The 18,220-nt window shown below is 43.5% G+C and overlaps 2 protein-coding genes across 9 annotated transcripts in view; one reads left to right on the forward strand and one right to left on the reverse strand.

Annotated features, from left to right (window-relative positions):
• DMTF1 (cyclin D binding myb like transcription factor 1) overlaps window positions 1-10,231 on the forward strand; it is a 35,027-nt gene extending 24,796 nt beyond the window's left edge. For 4 of the 5 annotated variants that reach the window (XM_020797746.3, XM_078394240.1, XM_020797751.3 and 1 more), the window contains exons 11-17: window positions 1,828-1,979; window positions 2,521-2,736; window positions 4,992-5,077; window positions 5,648-5,806; window positions 6,285-6,671; window positions 7,625-7,772; window positions 8,969-10,231. In XM_020797746.3, the coding sequence (XP_020653405.3) occupies window positions 1,828-1,979; window positions 2,521-2,736; window positions 4,992-5,077; window positions 5,648-5,806; window positions 6,285-6,671; window positions 7,625-7,772; window positions 8,969-9,078 (1,258 nt within the window). In that variant the 3' untranslated portion in view covers window positions 9,079-10,231. The remainder of the gene's footprint in view (window positions 1-1,827; window positions 1,980-2,520; window positions 2,737-4,991; window positions 5,078-5,647; window positions 5,807-6,284; window positions 6,672-7,624; window positions 7,773-8,968) is intronic. The other variant, XM_020797747.3, reaches the window with a different exon arrangement.
• The window catches only part of TMEM243 (transmembrane protein 243), a 36,107-nt gene continuing 27,833 nt past the window's right edge, over window positions 9,947-18,220 (reverse strand). For 2 of the 4 annotated variants that reach the window (XM_020797752.3, XM_073000798.2), the window contains exons 3-5: window positions 14,607-14,657; window positions 11,914-12,018; window positions 9,947-10,655 (exon numbers count right to left, since the gene is read on the reverse strand). In XM_020797752.3, coding sequence (XP_020653411.1) covers window positions 10,533-10,655; window positions 11,914-12,018; window positions 14,607-14,657 — 279 coding nt within the window. In that variant the 3' untranslated portion in view covers window positions 9,947-10,532. The remainder of the gene's footprint in view (window positions 10,656-11,913; window positions 12,019-14,606; window positions 14,658-18,220) is intronic. The other 2 variants (XM_020797754.3, XM_078394244.1) reach the window with 1 other exon arrangement.

The raw sequence follows: 18,220 nt of genomic DNA on the forward strand, positions 1-18,220 counted from the left end.
CCTGAAAAACCCACAACAACCAAACAATTATAACTTTGAAACTGGGCTTTAGGGCTGCACCAAATTTGTTGCAGTTGGAGCACACAGCCTGCTCTTGCTGTATGCCAAATTTGGTGAACTTGGGCAAAGTGTTTTCAAATATCATTTTAAAAAAATTAAAACTATTGCCCACCCTGTGAAGAAATCAACTCTAAACATCCCCAGATTTAAAATAGCAAATACAAATTGAAAAAACCAACCTTGCTTATCTTGAAGGAGAATGGTTCTTCCAATCTGCTTAAAAAAATGGACATAATCCAGGCTGCAGGAGCTGAAATATTGATCGTCAAAAAAGACCTTTTAAAGGGGGAAAACAGTGTATTTTTATAAGATGGGGGGCATGTATGGAGCAGGCTTACCAGCAAGAATGTTGCAGAGTAGATACATTGTTGCAGCTTTGTGGGGGGAAGACTGTAGGGCAGTTAAAAGTTCACAGAAACGGACTGAAAAGTCATGTTTTCTTTGAAGAGTAAAGAAAAGCCCTGCCTTCCCTGCACACGGATCCCGTCCTCCCTCAACTGGCCCGCAGTGTCAAAAAGGTTGGGGACTACTGGTCTACAGCAGAGGTCCCCAACCCCTGGTCCATGGCCCAGTGCTGGTCCATGGGCTGAGCCGGACCAGGCCATGGAGACAGACCTCCTGCCCCCCCCCACCTGACTTGCACATGTGGACACGCTCCAGTGCACCTGTGCGAGCGCCACACCACTGTTTGCACATGCATGTGCCACGCTGCTGTTTGCACATGCACGCTCATTTGTGCGTGAAAGAGTGCTGGCTCATTCGCACATGTGCACGAGCACTGGGGGTGCCCCGCCTTCCCCAGCTGGTCCACGGGGTGAAAAAGGTTGGGGACCCCTGGTTTACAATATACCCTCTCATGCTCACTACCATTCATTGAAAAACAGCCGTACATTGAAAAACAGTCCTGACAGTTGCTTTGTGTTTGGGTGAGAAATAGTTAACTGATGAAAAAAGGAATCAGCTCTTGGGATTTTCCCTTGCTTGGTGTCACTTTGTGATAGTGAGCACAAGGGGATATCCTGTAGACCAGTGATGGGGAACTTACGGTACATGTGCCACAGCTGGTACTCAGAACCCTCTCTGTGAGCTTGTGAGCCATAAGTCACCATCAAGAAATACCCATCCTCCGATCCTGGATTTTGGGAGGAACTCTTCGGAATGGAGGGAGAGCCAAGACGGCAGTGGCCGCCACCACCACAAACACACATACAGACACGCACTCAGATGCCAGGCATGGAAACATCTGACTCCTGCCACCTGCACCTTTAAGGATTGCAGCCAGAGGTGGATTTGGGAGTGTCCCAGGCAGGCACTGGATGTTGTGCAGCCAAAGGAGTGGGACTCTTCAGGGTGGTTGTTGGTTTTGTGTTGGAGTTTGGGCACTGCTGTAGACCATCTTAACTGCTGTCATTGGTGTTGTCAACATTCAGGCTGCCCCTTGAATACATGGCAAAATGTCCCTTTCTGGAGAACTATCACTTTGCTATATAAAGCTTGGCATCCTTTTTCCTTCTGTCAACAGGGGCATAATATTGTGCAGCAATATCATGTCATTTCCTGGCGTTTTGAATCATGGATACGGAAGCACAATATCCACATTCATAAATCAGTTTTTTTTTTAAAAAAAGAATTGAATCAGTTATTGGGCAACCTGGTAGTTTATCAGTCTTATGAACTGATAAGGATAGGAACCATGCAATGTTTCTTCTGTACTAGAAGCTGTTTTCTCTGACACATACTTTCCTGCTCCTCTTGTAATCCTGTCAGAATAGCAGAGCTTGAAGTATCTGATGAGAATGATATCAATTGGGATTTGCTGGCTGAAGGCTGGAGCAGCGTGCGCTCACCACAATGGCTTCGCAGTAAATGGTGGACAATCAAGAGGCAGATTGCAAACCACAAAGAGGTTTCATTTCCTGGTAAATTGTGGAAAATTATACTTGCTGTGTTCCTCTTTGTTCAGAAATCCACCTTCATTGTTCGAATGCAGTAGTAGCTGGGTAGCTGAAGTGTTTCAAAGCAAAATGGGGAAACGCAAGTGCAATTATACAATATTACATCTTGTGGAATTAATTACGGGGCCTTAAAGTGCCACTGGTGGTGGTGGTTTAAAACCTCTGTGGTAGAACTGATGTCGAGAGAGAGAAAAATGTATTTTCCTAACTGACTTTTTTCTTCATTTTCTTGAAACCATCAAGACTCTGAGGGAGGGGGCACCTCAGATTCCCCCATACGTAGAAGGAGAGAGACTTTGTACTCTAGAGAGGGACCATGCCTTGAAATGTTGGGTGACAGACTCCTGATTATTTTTCCAGAGGACATGAGGCCTCCCTCAAGCTTGCCTGTTTTCCCTCCTATCTCATGGAGAGAGGCAGCTCCTTGTTCACACTAGAAGCCACGTGTCCTTTTGTTCTGACTACTAGCTTCCAATAGCTAACTGTGGTTTCTTTGTTTTGTCAGTTCTTATTAAAGGCCTGAAGCAGCTCAATGAAAGTCAGAAAAACACTCCAGGGCACCAGCTTTCAGAGAACAAATCTTTGCCTGGGTTGCCAAATGCTCATTCTGGTTCTGGAGTTCAGCATGTTCAGATCCGAGTGGCTCGGTTGGATGAGAATTCAAGCAGCTCTCCAGGCCCAATGGCAGCTTTACAGATACCAGTCCAGATTACCCATGTCTGTAAGTAGTTGAACTTGGATTGGCAGCAAGCTGACCTGTTGCCTGCCCCTTGCAAACAAACAAACCAGCAAACCAGCCATGTTGTACATGTATAATTCCTCTCTCACACATAACCAGTGATAAGCAGAATGCAATAGTATGCCACATGGTATATACTTGTAACCAAATTTAGACAGTACAAATGGTGCAGCTTTGCTCTTATGGAATGGCAATGTGAGCCTTAACGAGATGGAAGGCCGAACATGTATCTTCCATTCAGGGATGGCAAAGAGTTCACTTGATATGATGAGGTCTTGCCTTTGCTGTTCCCAAGAGTGAATGTGATTACTATGATTGTAGCTGGCAGGTTACACTGATATGTAGCATGTTGTTGACAGGACAATAAGAGAGCAGAGATGGCTAGTGTGGCATGTAACCACATGAACCATTGTGAGCTTAAAGGCTGAATATTAATGTGATATTAGGAGTGATATGGGTAGGTGGGGCTCATCAGCCCTGGAAGGCAGCCGATTTCAAAACTCCGATTTCAAACCTCCACTGCCTTGTGGCTATATCCACTTCAGGAGTTAACGAGGCAAAATCCGGAGCCAGAGTCCCAGAGGCAGTTCGTGTCATTATGTCGTCACTCCTATGACGTTGCTGGAACCAGTTGTATTGGCTCTTGCCTTTCCATTGGACTATTTCAGCGATGTGGAGAGGGGGGATTTGCTGCTTGGGTAACAGCCTATCCTCCATATTATTTTACCCAGGCTTCGTGCTCCGGAGAGGACACTCCAGCTTCGCACACAGTGTCGAAGCAAAATCAGGGAACTGGACAGGGAAGAGATTGTATTTATCTTCAGTGTGGAAGGGATTGTCACTCTTGAATTGGCCTTCTCAGCCCCATTAAATGCTGTTCCACATCCTCCATACAAAGCACCTTACCATAATCTCTTGAGACTGAAGGACGCCTACACTGAGGAGTGATATGGAAGCAAGACAGTAGACACTAGTTTTTTGTTTGTTTGTTTGTTTTTGGGTAACATCCCACTGTATCAGCACTATTGCCAATGTACATAATGGACAAAGTGATCCTGTGGAAGGCACCAGAGTAGCTGGTCTTTGTGTGATTAGTGGATCGTAGTCTATTTTGGTGCAGAAAATTTCATCCAGTAGAAAGCAGTAGCATGTACCTGTATGCATAAATGGACACAGAGTTTAAAGAATGAAAAAAAATCTGATAAAAGAGCCAGATTATCATCTTAGAAGCATAGAAAATTGTGCTGCGTTTTTCTGTTGTGTGCTTTGTTTTGTTTCATTTATTAGTCCCAGAATCTGTGGTCACTTTGATTGAGGGATTCTGGGAGATAAGAGTCTAAGACAGTAACTTTCCCGAAGTCTGGTACTCAGACTGTTTCTGTTACTACTCCTCACAGAATGAAGATGTGGGGATACACTGTTAGGGATCGGAGGAAGCAGCCTTATTTTGTGTCAGGCCTGTTTAGCCCAATATTCACAACTTCAGGGTTTCAGGCAGGATCCCTTACCTATCCTGCTTGGATATCTCTACTATTTCTTGTGATCTCCCCTCTGGAACTAACTCTGCTTGGTTCATGAAATTAGATGAGACTGAGTGTGTTCAGAGGATTTTGAACCAGGTGCTCTGTTCCTGAAACTAGGAAAACATTGCCCTGTGAAGAGATCAAGCTAGAGATCCTCCTTATGTCAGCTGCTGTCCTCTTCTTGGAGGAAAAGGAAGAACAGAAGTGCAATTAATCAGGAAGAAACATTATTCCCACACACTTCATGCATACCCATGCACATCACTCCTTTAACTTCCCTAAGACACTTTTTGCGCATTGAAAGAATTCCCGGAACGTTTCTTACAGAGACGTATTGTCTCATGGGCTTCCATAAGCAAAAAGTTAATAAGTTGAGGTATAAACACCCACACTTTAAGGTATCGTCTTCTTTCAAGCCTTTAACTCTGTGCTGCTACCATTCATCTCTTATGCCATTATTGTACGCTTGTTTTTCTGCCACATTCTCTGCATTCAATAGCAGTAGTAATGCTGCTTTCCCTGAAGAAAGTGAAAGCTATTAGCTCCGATTGTTGATTTCTTGATGTACAGGTTTAATTTCCCTGCTATCTGCTTTCCCATCTGGGCAGAACCATCCTGGCAACCTGCATCGTTCAGTTCTGCTCTCTCTCTCTCTCTGTCAGTTAAAATACATCAAGATTTATTTGTGTATGTTTTTCCCTCTTACTTCCATAGCTTCTGCTGACTCTCCTGCTGCTTCTGTTGACTCTGAGACTATAACGCTAAATAGCGGAACATTACAGACCTTTGAGATTCTGCCAGTAAGTACTTCAGAACTGGCCCAGTGACATCCCACGGAAACTGGTTTGTCCCTTTGCAGTTAAAGGCCTTGAATAGCATTTTAAAAACAGGATATAGGAGTCTGAAGGGGAGGTGAAGTAGCCTAAATCCAGATTGAATTAGATCCACTGAACTGCTTGGTAAACGGTGAGCCAACACTTATGTAATCCCACTGATTCAGTGGGTCTCCTCTACATAAGAGCATCAGTTGGATTCGAGCCTGCATCATTGTTTAAGAGCCGTTATATTACATTGTAAAAATAATGAGTGCCAGTTGGCACCATCTTATAGTGGAAATAGCATTGGAAGCTTTAAAACAAGGTCAAGAAACTGTTTTCTGGTTTGACATTATCTGCATTTGGAGTGTTCACAATATTACAGGTACCTTGAGATAACAGAGAGTGAATCACATGGAACCTGTAGGACTTATATTTGGCCATGCTGGCTGGAAGATTCTGGGAATTATAGTCCCAAAAAAAGTAAAAATTTTCAAATTCTGCTTTAGAAGAAGTGTTCTGGTGCTGCTATATACCTTTTCTCTCTTGTCTTAGTCTTTCCATCTACAGCCAACTGGTACTCCGGGCACTTACTTACTCCAAACAAGCTCCAGCCAGGGACTGCCTCTGACGCTGACCACCAGTCCAACAGTCACCTTAACAGCCGCTGCTGCACCAGCCTCACCAGACCAGATCATTGTCCATGCCTTGTCTGTGAGTATCTTTTGAGATGGAGAAGGGCAAGGGAGGCCAAGAGCCAGAGGCTTTAGAGTTACCGCTAAGTTCAGATGGAGTAGCTGTCACAGGCTCCAAAATCAGAGTCCAAATATGATAAACAAAGATATTGCACCAGTTTGGAAGAGTAGTAACCTATGTTTTTAAGCATGCATCGAATGTATGTGTTAGTTCTGTATATGACAAGGGATCTTTACCCAGTGGGGCGAGTCTGTATTGAAGGAGTGCCCAGTGTATAAGCCTTGCTGGTCTTGTGCAGAAGCCAAAAGAGATGTTTTTTCAATTTTCATCTCATGGTTTATTTTCCTATGGATTTCAGTGGAATATAAACCATAGCATCTCCCTCCACTCTTGCTCTGGTGCAGTCTTAGGTTGCAAGTGTATGATAAGTCACTTAAGGATATTGAAGCTTTTTTTCTCCTTTCCTACTTACCAATTTCATGGTCATTTCCTACAGCCAGAACACTTGCTGAACACAAGTGACAATGTCACTGTACAGTGTCACACCCCAAGTGTCATCATCCGCACCATTGCAGCAGAAGAAATCTCTCCCTCCGTAACCCAGGGGGAACTTACTGTTGACTCAGACCTACACCCAGTCGATCTGGTGGACCCTCCAACTTCATTAGAGACAGATGCTTTCCCAGATGACCTCCATCCCCCCAAGTTGGCTGTTGAAGAGCAGCCCATTTACGACGAAGATGAGCCCTCCAAATTTGATGGCAGAAGCAGCACAGAACTCATAGGCAGGGTCATGGAAAGAGCTGGAGAACAGGTTTCGGATACAGGCCTCAAACGCGAAGAGGACTGTCAGCCCAATTTGAGTGGAACATACGTTCCTGAGGTAAGGAAAATCATGTAGGAAAACCTGCTGCATAGCTGGTGCTTCTGTTAACTTCTGTCTTACAGAGGTGACTGTCATTATGCACAGTGCACCGTGCAAACCAGAGGCATTTTAACTGTGAACACTTATGTATTATACAGTGGCATTCACTAGAAATGTACAATTGGCTGCAGCTTCCTGCTGAATGCATACGTTCAGTGAACTTGTGCTGGGTACGATGCAACTCCTTAACAAACAACCTATTCTTTTGATGGTAAAGGCTGCTTGCCATGCCCCAAATGGTCTTTTGTGAAGTAAAAGGAGTAATACAAGAGAAGAATGGCTAATTGTGTGTTAAGAGTGCCTTTTGTGCAGGAATGGGCAGGGTCTGGGTGCCATTTTACACCACCCGTCCTTGACATGCTAAAGACCACACTTTTCAGCAAAACAATTTCTTGGGTTTTGGGGAGAGGGAGTATAACTTGTCTTAGGAAGGGATCCTGCACTTTGCAGTGGGGGAACTTTCCTTCTTGTTGTGTGTGTGTTTTATGGGAGCTCTGTCCAGAAATACAGCATGGTTCACAGGCCATGTGATTTTCACCCATTATTAAAGACTTTTCCTCCCACCATATTATAGCAGACGTTTGAGTTGGGAGATTCTCATTATAGCTTTTCTGGAACATTGCTCTTAGTCGTGGCCTATTCTCTTCAGGGCCACATAGAAAGTGAGAAATGTACTGGTGAATTGTTTCCTCCTTCATTGTGGCAAAGAAGTTATCAAGCAACCACAGAGCTATTCTTTGAATCTGTGGGGAATCTTCACATCTTGGACTTACTATTGTGAAGAAGTCTGCGTCATCTATCCACTGCAGTTTATTCACTGCAACCTACTTTGGATGCTTTTTTTTCCTATAATAGGCCTTATGAAAAGCATGCTTCTAGTCTGTGAAAATCTTTGTGTTTTATCATACTAGGATCTCAGATCTCCAGCCACAGAAGAACAAGAAGTTGAACAGTCTACCATGGATGAAACGGTTCTCATAGTACCTTCTCCCCGGGGTTTTATTCAGACACCAGATGATATAGACAACGAATCAGTTTTGCCTTTAACAACACTGACAGGTAACTATGGTGAAACAGAAGGCACTTGTGATACTCCTGATGAATTAGTAATGGCCAGTGTTTTATTTCTTCTGCTTTTGATCCTCTTTCTCACATGTGCACATCCGCGGACCTGTCTTTGGCTGTAATTTTAAAGCATCTTCCGCTATTCCAGAGGATGTGGGGAAACTGCCTGGGTCTTGTTGGACTTAACTGTGGCCACCCTGGCTGGCCTCCAGGGAATTGTCTGACATAGGGTGGCAGTCCTATGAGTATTACAAGAACAAACCTTACACTTATGTACACTTGGGAGCTTCCACTTTAAAAGCAGAGTACAGTTTCCCTGTGTCTGACTTTGGCGTTGGAATTTGGATTCTTCCACCTTGTCTAAGTTAGCTCTGCTTCCAAATTAGGAGAACTTTCTTAAAAGAAAAATTGGATTTTTCTAAGCTGCTGGAAGTTGGCACTGTGCTTTCTTCGGAGTTCAGAAATCATGGGAGCGCCACTTTTAAACTGAAGAAGAGAGTACATAAACCCAAGGCTTCTTTCTTTAATTCTAAGTGAGACCAGAGAGAATGTGTGATTAGATCTTTTCCTTGACCCAGGCCCTTTTAACATGACTTACAATGTAAACTTTGATTATCTTCCCTGTCAATTCTTGTTATGATCAATAAAACACTTCTTGTCCCTTTCCATTCTGAGAATTAATGCTCTTTTCCTAGAGATGTGGTTATCAAGTGCTGTATTAAAGCTAGACAAAGTTTGCCCAGAACCCTGGAGCCTACTCTAGTCAAGTCATTCAACTGATTTCTAAAATATGAAGAACAGTCATTTAGAGATCTGGATCTATCTTCTATACATTTTACCAGTCACAGCCGTCACAGCTTAGAGGTACTCTTAAGAATAAGGTGATGCCATCTTGAGTTGCGAGGTATCTTTAAGGAAAGGGCTTATGCAGATTGAGTCCTTTCATATTTCTAGCCCTGTTTAGTGTGTTGGTTCTATCCAATCCAAGCAGAGAATGTATGCTTTAGTTAAATTTCATGTGTGAGGTATATACAATCGACTTCTCAATTCAGAAGCGCCACTGTTAGCCACTATGTATCACCAGCATAGGAAATTGAGACTGCATCGTATTTCATAAATTAATAAAGCAACATGTATTAACTCTTTGTAAATTTGCAACCACTTAATGTGCATTTTTTTAAAAATTCCAGATCCTATATTGCAACACCATGGAGAGAATTCCCATATTATTGGCTCCTCTTTGGATAGTCCTGGTTCGGAAGATTCCAAGGATGTTGAAGATTTAGTGAGCTGCCACTAAGAATGTCCCATGGCTTAGTGTGACATATTTGTATCATGCCACAGCTGTCTATAACCCTGAACGAACTTTTTGAAGAAAGTATCTGTTGAGATAGGTTCACTCCACATGCGCCAGCCACTGAAATGTGATGACCTCGTGCTTTTAAAAGGGATACAGCTAGAGCTGATCAAAGCTAAGACTTGCGGGTGGTGGTGTTAGCAGGCTGTTCATCTAATGGTGGTGCTTATCCTTTCTTAGGATCCTTGGGGCTGGAACTACATAGAAAATGTCAGGGAGTTAAGATATTTTGGACCAGCAAGGCAATGAGTGACACTCTGCACAGAGCAGTTCTTGCTTTTCATATATCATTAACCTCTGTGTTTCTGACCACAGTAATGGTTACACAGCAGTAACTACAAAAAGCAAAGCACGGCATTAGGAAAAAAAGTCTTATTTTTCCAATACTGTTACTTCTACTGTAGGAAGCAGTATGAAACATTGCTAGATTTACAGTTGTAATCCTGACAGCTACAAAACAATCTGTTGCTGGCAATGGATGGGAGACGTTTAAGAAATCACTCTCTTTTTTTGCTACAGTATTGAGCATAGGAGGAACAACAGGCATCAGACAATGGAATTCTCCTCCCTCACCCAGTGAACAAACAGCAGGAATTACCAACGTTTGTTGAGAAGCTAAAACCACCACCACACATGCATGTGATGTAACAAAGATGGCAGTAATACTGTGGACTACCATTTAACAGAAACTCATCTAAATAAGGCCATGATGAGCAGAGTCTTCCGGTGCACACAGGAGAGCTGTTAAGGGCACTAAGCTGTGCTTAGTGTGTAACTTGCATAGAAAACATAACTCAGAATACTACAAGGATATGTAAAAAGAGGATAATATTTATTGCTGTAATTAGCTTTCTCAAAAGTCAGTTTTGTCTTCGGTCTGTGGCTTTGTTAATGTGAAAATGGATTTGTAGTTAACAAAACAGTCACTTAGGAGAGAGAACAGAAAAAAAACAGTGTTCAGTTCCATACAAGCAAGAACCTATTTGTCTTCTGTAGCAGTAGGATGCCTTTTTATTTATACTGTAGTACAGGCATTTGCAGTGCTGCAGTTTTTGTACAGTGTAATAAAAAATACATTTTTTCCCAAAAGGAAAAAGCTCATGCCATTCTGAAGAAACGAGTGTGCACAGCTGGAATGTTCATTAAGTGCACTAGTAGCTGCCCTCTCCCCCCCCCCCCAAAAAAAGCAGAGATGTTATATGGCAGTACTTCAACCCCACTGCAAGTGATTGTGAGGTGTGTGAAAATCCACATCTTGGTGAAATCTCAGGTAACCGTTTGACACTTCCCTTAGTGAAGTCTTTGCCATTTGGGAATCTGTTCTCCATCCTGAAAACACTTGACTCCAGCAGCGTCCTGGACTATCTTGACATCTTCTAAGATATGCTACACAATGGTCATTTCCCCACTTCATGGAAGTAGAGATTGGCACATATACATAACATAATAATCGAGAACAAACTGTAGTAAATGAGATTCCTAAATTTTGGCTCTAAATCTCCTTGTCGATACCAGTAGATCTGGACAGGGAAAAGGAAGACACAAGAGGAAAAATAGAAATAACCGTGTCAGAGGAACTTTTCCAACTAGAGGCACAACCTCTTAGGCTATCACAGTGGTACAACACTCACCCTTTCCACATGCCCTCCCTTGATGTGTCATCAAGCCAATTCTGACTTATGGTGACCCTTTCCAGGGTTTTCTAGGTAGAATACTTCATGGGGCTTTGAGATGCACTATTCTCACTTTCCTTCCCCTGCCATATGCACATTTGGCCCAAGGCAGACAGTGAGATTTTTTTATTTAATTTACTAAGTGACAGACTCTTCATACTTGAAAACACTATTTCATGCATGGGGAGATACACACTCCCATATGATTTATCTCTAGCAGGACTTAGATAACCATTCTATTCAGACCACAAAGGGAGTCACATTTCCTTCTATCTTTACTTATGATCTAGTTCGGCGATGGCGAACCCATGGCACGCATGCCACAGCTGGGACACGGAGCCCTTTCTGCCGGCACGCGAGCCATAAGTCACCAGATCGCTACTCTGCCCACCCGCACAGTGAAACCTGAGAAGATGGCTACAGCCGTAGTGCTGGCACTTCGGCAGGCAGATCTGGAGCAGCTGGTGCTGGCAGTGCATCCAGAGTGAGGTCTCGGGGCACCTCCATGCCGGGATTCCCCTGCTTCTGCCACCACTTCCAGTTCCGCCCCCGCCACTGCAGCGGCACTCCACCTGCTGTTTTTTGTGGGTTTTTTTCCCAGTTTGGGCACGCGAACCCAAAAAGGTTCGCAGCCATGGATCTAGTTAAATAAATCCATTGTCCCATTTTCCTGGAAGTCTGTACAAGAGAGCTTTCCAATGAATTATACTTTTAAACTGTGCAGAACCTTATTTGCCTTCCCTTTTTAGGGGCTGCCTGCTGGCAGTGAGTGAGAACAGATGTGATGACTTCTTTTCCCCAGCGGGCTGCTGAGTCCTGCCCTGCATTTCCTGCCTGTCCTATAACTCCCTACAATATTCCCAATATGCAAATACAACATTTCTAGAGGCAACTGCTTATTTTTCAAGGGAAATCCCAATAATAAAGGAGCTACTGTTTTCAACAATTATTCTGTTTGCGTCTACACACTAGCTGACTTAAAACCTTGTTAGGCCAAATGACTCTAAATCATTTATTTAGCAAAGTCCTTATTAGCTATGAACCTAGAGAATACTGCCCCCACTTTAAGTATAAGCTGAACATAAGCAAGTGTAGCAGTACTTACAAGAATGCCAGCCGAAACACTACACAAGGAGATGCAGAAAGCAAAAAATATATTCACCGGTTTTGGAGGTAGTTGAGGAAAGACAAAAGCACTAATCAGAGTGACCTATAGAAAAGAATACAAGGGTGTTACCTTCATACAAAAAAAGATAGTTACGCATTTCCCAATGATAAATATGCTGTCTTCACCATATCTAATATGATCAATAGAAATACAGTACAAATTAATCAACTCCATGTAGTTATTTTCCCCAGGAACAATCATTTCCATAAAATAACTAGTTATAGCCAGGATCTCCCTGTTCTTTAAGAGGAACCTTTATCTAAAATAATGGATATTTGCAAGTTTGCATTTCACTATTCTCAGGAAATCAAAAGCAGATGATGTAAAAGAAATAAGACTTTCCAAAATCTGCAAAAGCTACTCCTCCAGCTGCCAATACCTATTTATGTATTCATTTGACGTAAAAGAAACACCATCCCTGGACAATTTTGCTAAAGGGTCTTTTCCACCTGTTCTTACCACAGCCAATAGCATGAGAGGTTATTTGAAAGGCTGGTCTATACCTCCTGGTTCAAGCACTTACAACATGCATGTCTTTTGCCAAGTATATCTAGAACAGGGTGCTAGTTTTAATTCACGGGTGTTCTTTATTAGAGCAAAAGGGAAAGAGCTTAGCCAGCTGGGGAAAAAGTCAGCTGGGCTGTTCTAGACTATATGCCATTAGTAGTCACAGTCATACTACCTGAAGACATTCTGCGTGTAGGCCGAATCCCTTAGAAACAAAAGGTGTTTACAGCTCCTTTGACCACCTGTTTCATCTAACAAGCTTGAAAATCAAGCCTGGTGTGGGTTATAATTGCAGTGGGTTATTCCTCATGCAGGAAAGGGTTTCTGCCTGGGTTTTGCTTATCTTGTAAAACTACAGATGGGCATTTGGTTGGAAGAAGCAGGATAAAAGATCCAAATCTACCAAGTGGCCCTGTCTGGACTGATTCTGGTCTTCTTCCTTTTTTTAAAATCACACACACAAAAACCCCACATTTAACTACCATGTTTCCCCAAAAATAAGACAGGGTCTTATATTAATTTTTGTTCCAAAAAACGCATTAGGGCTTATTTTCAGGGGATTTTTTTTTAATGTACAACAATCTACAGTTATTCAAATACAGTCACTTCTTCTTCTGGCTGCTGCACTATGGTAGAGGGTGGGCTTTCACTTAACTAGGGCTTATTTTGGGGGGGGGGGTAGGGCTTATATTATGAGCAACCTGAAAAATCATACTAGGGCTTATTTTCAGGGAAACAGGGTACCATTCATATAAATATCTTTTAAAAGACATTACCAATGCTAAAACAGGTTTGTAAAGGGGAGACGGCTGAGATCTAGGACAAGCCGACCAAAAAAAAATTAATCCATCTATGCGGGTCAGAAACCACAAAGAGAAATTCAGGATCTCCAAATGAACATCCCTAGAACAGCACATGAAAACTACTAAAATTAAAAGGATCTCAATCAGCAGGGCTCATGAGGATGACTCTGGAGATTGCTGCCAATCACAGTAAATGCAGAGTTTGGAAACATTAATTTCTGGATTACAGCTCCCACAATATTCCAGGCAGGATGATGACTGGCTGGGGGATTCTGGGAGTTGTAGTACAAAACAATTAACATTTCCAAGCTCCGAATAAACGATACTGCACTGGCTGGATCCATGGTCTGCCTCAGTATAAAATGGCCTACTACATTCATATTCCAGACCACAGATTCTGACCTCACAAGGCACTGCTTTTCATTCAAGATCATTCATGGGTGGAATCTACTGCTGCAAGACAGGGTGATAACTGCTGGCTGCATTTGCTCTGGATATCAACACAACTGGGATCTGAAACAAAAATTTGGTGTGGATCCTTGCCACCTCACAGCCATACTCCTCTTCAGTGCCAGCCAGAAGAGCCATGACTTGCAGAATACGTCTTTCCTTCCCCAAGTACCGAGCAAGCAACATGCTGTAGCTACTGGGCCTAGTAGTGTTCTCTGAGCTGAAGGGTATCTATGTGGAAGCTTGGATGGGGCAGGGCATTTGTTCAAACCACAGGATCCTCTTGACACCAGTACTTCCCGCTTGTTTTTGTTGGTCCCTTTTGTCAGCACTTCCTTCCCAACTCCATTATTCAATCTGACAATCCCACAGATAGTGAGTCAGTGAAATTAGTATGATGACCTAAAGTACACTTTTTAAGTGCAGAGATATGAACATCATTTCTAATGATTCAAGTGGTGACGGGACTAAAACTAACACAGAGCCACTGAATGACTATAGAGGGGGGGTTTCCAGCATGGTCCGAGGAACACAGTTTTGCTGAAGTACCATTTTTGTTGGGGAGAGGGAGGGGAAAAGCACACCTACATGGAGGGGGGACAAGGCCAAAGAAGCTCAAGGAAGACTAAGCCTTCAATATTCACTGTGCATTATAAAGAAATATGGGGATATGGGGATAAGGATGTCTTGCTCATAGTTCTGGAGGATGTGACTGGCTGCTTGAAATCCTGGACAGCAATACTCCTATTGGATGGTGAGACTCCACTGCAGCATTTTGTTGCAGGTCCCAGCTGATAAAGCCATTCTAACAGTGACTGCCAAAGACTTGGTTTATGGACTTAGCTGGGTAGATGAAAGCTGAATACTTACTATAAGCAGCAAGGATGTTACACTGCCAACAGCTAAATTGATCACTCTGTCCTGGAAGAATGACAAGAAACAAAAACAAAAAGGGCATCATCACATGTAGCCTTAACGTTTTGTTGTTTCTATGAAATGGTTATAAACAGAACCATTTGCTATCAGCTGACAGCTGGTGCTAAATGGGAAACAAATCACATTCCATACCCATGTTTTCAGCCAAGAGTGTTAAATCATGTAAACATAACAGATGTAAATGCACCAGGAATGATTTGAAAGCAAAGGAGAGGAAAACACAACCAGGGACAGAGTCATACATACAGTATATTGCTCCCACGTGGTGACTAAAACCCTCAGTAGAATCTAACCCCACTTAACATCCCTCTCCCACCATACTTCACAAAAGGTAACATAAATTTTCAAATGCTAATCATCAGAGTACAAACCAGACTTCTGTTTCAATCTGCTACGTGTCATCAAGTCAAAGCTGACTACAGCGACCCTAATGGAGTTTTCAAGGTAAGTGAGGTAATTGAGGAGTGGTTGAACCAGGCCCATTCCCCCAGTGAGTTCCCATGGCACAGCCAGGGAATCAATTCCAGGTCTCCTCCATCCAAACCCATTACTTTATCCGCTGCACCACACTGGGTACCCTTTGTTTCAATAGCATCCAATTAATACAAAAAAAACCCCTGTAATTCCTGAAGATCCTCAAGCCAACAAATATTTTCAGTAAAGCTTGCAACCATTGGTAGTAGCAGTTACAGTGTTACAAAACAGAAGCAATTTAAGTGTACATTTGGAGTAGAGATGGGAAATCTTTAGCCCTCCAGATATTTTGCACCTCCTCACAAGCCACAGTGAATGCAAGAAACTGTGGGAATGGAAAGTACAAACATCTGGGAGGGCAAGGTTCCCACAACCCCAACGGCTTTAGTATTTCTCTTCTACTTGCCCAATTGGTAAATAATCTGATCCATGAGGGCTTTCACAGTTTTGAGCCTTATTGAAATTGTAAATAAGTACAGTAGTGTAGTACAACCTTCCATATCTCAGTGCCCTTGAGATGGACAGAATAGCAAGTCCCATAACCCAGAAAGTCCATTAGTCATGCATGCTTGAGGATGCCTACACTCATCCAGAGCACCAGGTCAGGAAAGGATTGTGCTGCCTTTAAGACTCTGGGCTAGGAATACGTACTGTTTGGACAAATGCGGAAAAACCGAATGAACTAGGTATTTGTGCAGACCCATGATCAACATAGGACAGACAGCGCAAGTAGATCTGAATGCCCATCAGCTGAAGCAACACACTGCATGGCGCCCTCAAGTTCAATCCATCACTTACGAGGTTAATTTTTTTTTAAGGCAACAAGTACAGTACCCACTTCCTAGGAGCTTTGCCCACACAGGATCCAACAACAACAGGGAACTTGGCCATATGGGCACAACGTCTGAAGAAAGGGAAAGAAGCAGCTACGGCAGCAGAGTGCCTTACACAGGATCCATGTGCCAGTGGGAATCTTACAATAAATACCCAGCTTCTCTGGAATAAAAGGAATTGAGCGGCCTTACTAGCAGAAATGTTGCATTAAGATGACATGTGAGCTAAAAGACAGATGGTCAAACTGTGGTTCACAGCCCCCAGAAAGGCCAACCAGCGCAAATTCAGGAACAGGATGAATGCTAGAACAAACAGGTAAAACTAAACAATGTGACACCTCACTTCATAAAAGCAAGCACATCCCTCATGCGGGGAGGGGTTGAATCCAGATATAGGCCCAAGCAACGGCTGGCAGAAGCAGACATCCTTACCCTCTCCTCCCCACAGCAGCCCTTCCCACCTCCCCAGTACTAGACACAAATGACTGGGAAGCACTGCTGAAGAGGGCTGGAGATCGGAGGGCCCACCCCTGCCCCAGAAATCAGGCACAGAGAGAGATTGTCTGTGCATGCAGCTTTACTTTAAAAAGGCATTTCCACCTATACTTCGGGAATCCCTCCCCATCCTGCTCAGCATCCTGCACCACAGCTTACCTCTTTGGATAGATTTCCCCAACCCTCTGTTTCTAGTCTTGCAGAGATGGGACCGGCTGCTGTAGGGAGGGAAAAGGCAGAAAGGCCTACTTCAGCTAGCCCGTTGCAGGCACCTGTGGTCTGTCTGGGTGCAATGCAACATGTTTACTGAGCAGCCCACCAAGAGCCCCAACCAAACACACACAGACACAAACTTTTGTGACTTTCGCCCCAGCTCTTCTATCAGCTCTTGAGGTCCTTCCGGAAGTCACAAACCCTGAGGGAGTTCTGTGGAGCAGCTGAAACAGGAAGGATAGGAGGTCTGTGAGGCAAATATAAACTAAGCAAATCCAAGTGAGGAGTGGAATCTGTTTCTCTCAGGAAAACAAGCTAGATGATGCAAATGAGACTTGAGCAGGGCTGCCCAGCTGTAATCAAGCATCGAGAGTATGATTAGGCTCCGTTGTGGTTGTCACAGCATCAAATGGTATCTGGCAGCCCTTCTGCAGAGAATTAGCAGCAATGACACTTCCACAGCAATTCCACACACAGGCCAGGCTCACCACTTGAAAGGAAGTACAGTGGTGCCCCGCATAGCAACGACAATCCATTCCGAAAAAATCGTCGCTATGTGGATTCGTCGCTATGCGGGGCAAAAAAGCCCATAGGAACGCATTAAAATACATTTAATACATTCCAATGGGCACAAAACTCACAGTTATGCAGAAATCCTCCATGCGGCCACCATTTTCGCTGCCTGGTAAGCGAGGAAAGGGTGCGAACACACAGCGGGCAGCCATTTTCTTCACCCGGTGGCCATTTTGGAACCGCCAATCCGCTGTTCTTAAAACATCGTTATGCGATAATCGGTAAGCGTTTTGCTTACCAATCATCGCAAAGCGATGTTTTCCCATTTAAAACATTGTTATGCGATCGCAAAAACTCAATCGCTATGCGGATTCGTCGTTAAACGAATCGCTCGTTAAGCGAGGCACCACTGTAATGCACCATTCAAGAATGCCTCTGCCTTCCTACTTTACAACAAAGGCTGCAAAATCATATAAAGGATCCAAGCTCCAAATATGCAATATTTGGTGGTCCATCAACAACCACATGAGAGATTTTGCCTATCTCAGCTGTAAAGCTTACGAATACTGCTGTGAATGACTGCATTTCTCAAAGGGATAGCAGGGGAAAAGAGCATGTTAGCTTACAAGTGAACTACAGTACAACAGTTCTTTCTGCTCAGCAGGTTTCAACGGGAAACAGGCAGAGCTGGCGTCAGAAAGAAGTAGAGTGCTGCCCCTTCTGATGAAGCAGCGTGAGTCAAAGGATCTCTTTAGACCTGTTTCTGCCGTCATGCAGCTCAATGACTGCCCTTTATTCTTGAGTGTTATATCTGCAACAAGCTGCCTTTTAACCCTCGCAGAGTAAGGTACGTGTCCCAGTGTGGCAAATATGCTCGAAAACCTGGGGAAGATGGCAGGAACTGTATCATGACATTCATAGGCATCCTTCAGTCTCGAGAGACCATGGTAACATGCTCTGTATCGAGAAGTGTCCTCTCCAGAGCATGAAGCCTGGGTAAAGTAGTATAGAGGATAGGCT

This window comes from Pogona vitticeps, chromosome 5 (assembly GCF_051106095.1).
Source record: "Pogona vitticeps strain Pit_001003342236 chromosome 5, PviZW2.1, whole genome shotgun sequence".
In the NCBI taxonomy this organism is placed as follows: Eukaryota; Metazoa; Chordata; class Lepidosauria; order Squamata; family Agamidae; genus Pogona; species Pogona vitticeps.